The 2,016-nt window shown below is 45.4% G+C and overlaps 1 protein-coding gene across 1 annotated transcript in view; it reads left to right on the forward strand.

The window, feature by feature from the left end:
* acod1 (aconitate decarboxylase 1) overlaps positions 1-1,817 on the forward strand; it is a 4,684-nt gene extending 2,867 nt beyond the window's left edge. Inside the window, exon 5 of the mRNA XM_014021891.1 lies at positions 795-1,817. Within this exon, the coding sequence (XP_013877345.1) occupies positions 795-1,746 (952 nt within the window). The 3' untranslated portion in view covers positions 1,747-1,817. The remainder of the gene's footprint in view (positions 1-794) is intronic.
* The last annotated feature ends 199 nt before the right edge of the window (positions 1,818-2,016 follow it).

Below are 2,016 nucleotides of genomic sequence, written 5' to 3' on the forward strand. Positions count from 1 at the left end.
TATTTGAGTTATTTTGTTATTTTAATGCTTCAAACTGTGGAAAAACTCAACAGGAAACAAGAAGTTTTACACCAAATGTAACAGAAACATATTCATCCTCATCATCATGACTTCCTCCTTCTTCTCTGCATTTGAGTTTGTTTGATGTTGGCAGATTCACAGTTTTCCACCGACTGATGAAGCTCTGAACTTCTAACACCTTCAGCCTCTCTAAAATGTATTTTTAGAGCCAGCCAAAGCCCCCTGGTGGCGCAACCCGGAAAAGCCGTGGGCGTCAAGGAGTGACGCGAGGGGGGTACCTTCTGCGTCCAAATAAGACGCAGAGGGAACCTTACCTTAAACGTCAATATGTGACGAGTTGGGAGTGAGAATGGGTTGGTTTGTTTGCTAAGGAAAATAGCTGCATCTGTAGCACTTCCTGTGAAATATCTGCACAATATAAAACTTATGGCAGAGAAAAGGTTTAGAATATAACATTTGGGTGATGGAAGTTAAGGCAACAGCAATCTCAGATCAGCTGTTGGTTCATCAATCTGGTCCAAATTAACTATTATTAAAACTGAGGTTTTTTGAAAAGCTATCTTCATCTGGTAAGAAACTTGTGATTCATAAGCTTTCAATGCTCCAATATGTTTGAATCATCACTGTAAAAGAGTCATTAATTTATTTTAAAAAAGCCTATGGTGAGATAAAGATATTTCCAGTTTATAAAGGATAACTTGAGATGCTACAAGCAATAAAAGCTGCTTTTAAAAAAAATATAACCCCATTTCTAACGTGTTGATCTTTAACAGGTTTCACCCTCCCAGTGTGKTTGGAGTGATGGGGAGCGCCGCAGCCTCAGCAAAGCTCCTGGCTTTGTCTCCTGCTCAGTGCAGYCACGCCCTGGCCATTGCAGCCTCCTCTGCCGGGGCTCCTCTGGCCAATGCCGCCACCCAAACCAAACCTCTCCACATCGGGAACGCTGCTCGAAGAGGCTTAGAGGCAGCTCAGCTGGCACTAATTGGCCTGGAGGGGAACCCAGCCATACTGGACATGGACAGCGGGTTGGGGGTGTACTACAAAGACTACAACCCTTCGCCCATGGCAGGTTCTGGTGCTTTTAGGTGGATTCTTGAAGATCAGGATGTGGCGTTCAAGCGCATCCCTGCTCACTTGGCTATGCATTGGGTTGTGGATGCAGCTCTGGAAGCTCGTACAAAGCTTCAAGACGCAGTTGGGAACTTTGACCTGAGTCAGATTGAACGCATCACACTGCGGGTTCCTCCGTCCAAGTACATCAACTGCCCCCTGCCTGAATCTGAGCACCAAGCCAGGCACTCGTTTCAGTTCAACGCCTGCTCAGCTCTGCTGGACAACAAAGTGACAGTCGCTTCCTTCAGCCGGGCTCAAATCAACCGGCCCGCCCTGAAGGACCTCCTATCGAAGGTGCAGGTGGAGACCCCTGAGGACAACGCTCCCAGCTTTGACAAGATGTACTGTGAGGTGGAGATCAGCACAGCTCAGGGGCTGAGTGCTGCAGCCAGGTGTGATACATTTTATGGCCACTGGAGGAAGCCACTGAGCCAGAGGGACCTGGAGGAGAAGTTCAGCCTGAACGCGTCCTCAGTGCTGTGCTCAGAAGGGGTGGAGGGGGTCATGGATGTGGTGGGGAACATGGAGAAGGTGTCGGAGTGCTCGGTTCTAGGCTCTTATCTGAAAATGACAAGTAATCAGGAGCAGCTGTACAGAACGAGAATTATGTAATTATTCCCCCATTTATCTGATAAAATGTCAAATTTAAATGTAAAGAAATAACCAGGATGTAAATATGTATACACTTTCATAGTTATTATGCTGTCTGAAATAAAGCGAACAAAAATGCTTTGATTTTTATGATATGCTCGTTTTGTAAAAGTTATTGAAAGATTGTGACGGCGGTCAGAAGTCAGGGACAGGTATGAAGAGTCAAACTTCACAAACACTCTATTCTATTCTATTCTATTCTATTCAGTGTTGTATAAAGTAGCACAAAGT

The sequence above is a fragment of the Austrofundulus limnaeus genome, unplaced genomic scaffold (assembly GCF_001266775.1).
Source record: "Austrofundulus limnaeus strain Quisiro unplaced genomic scaffold, Austrofundulus_limnaeus-1.0 Scaffold310, whole genome shotgun sequence".
NCBI classification, from domain to species: Eukaryota; Metazoa; Chordata; class Actinopteri; order Cyprinodontiformes; family Rivulidae; genus Austrofundulus; species Austrofundulus limnaeus.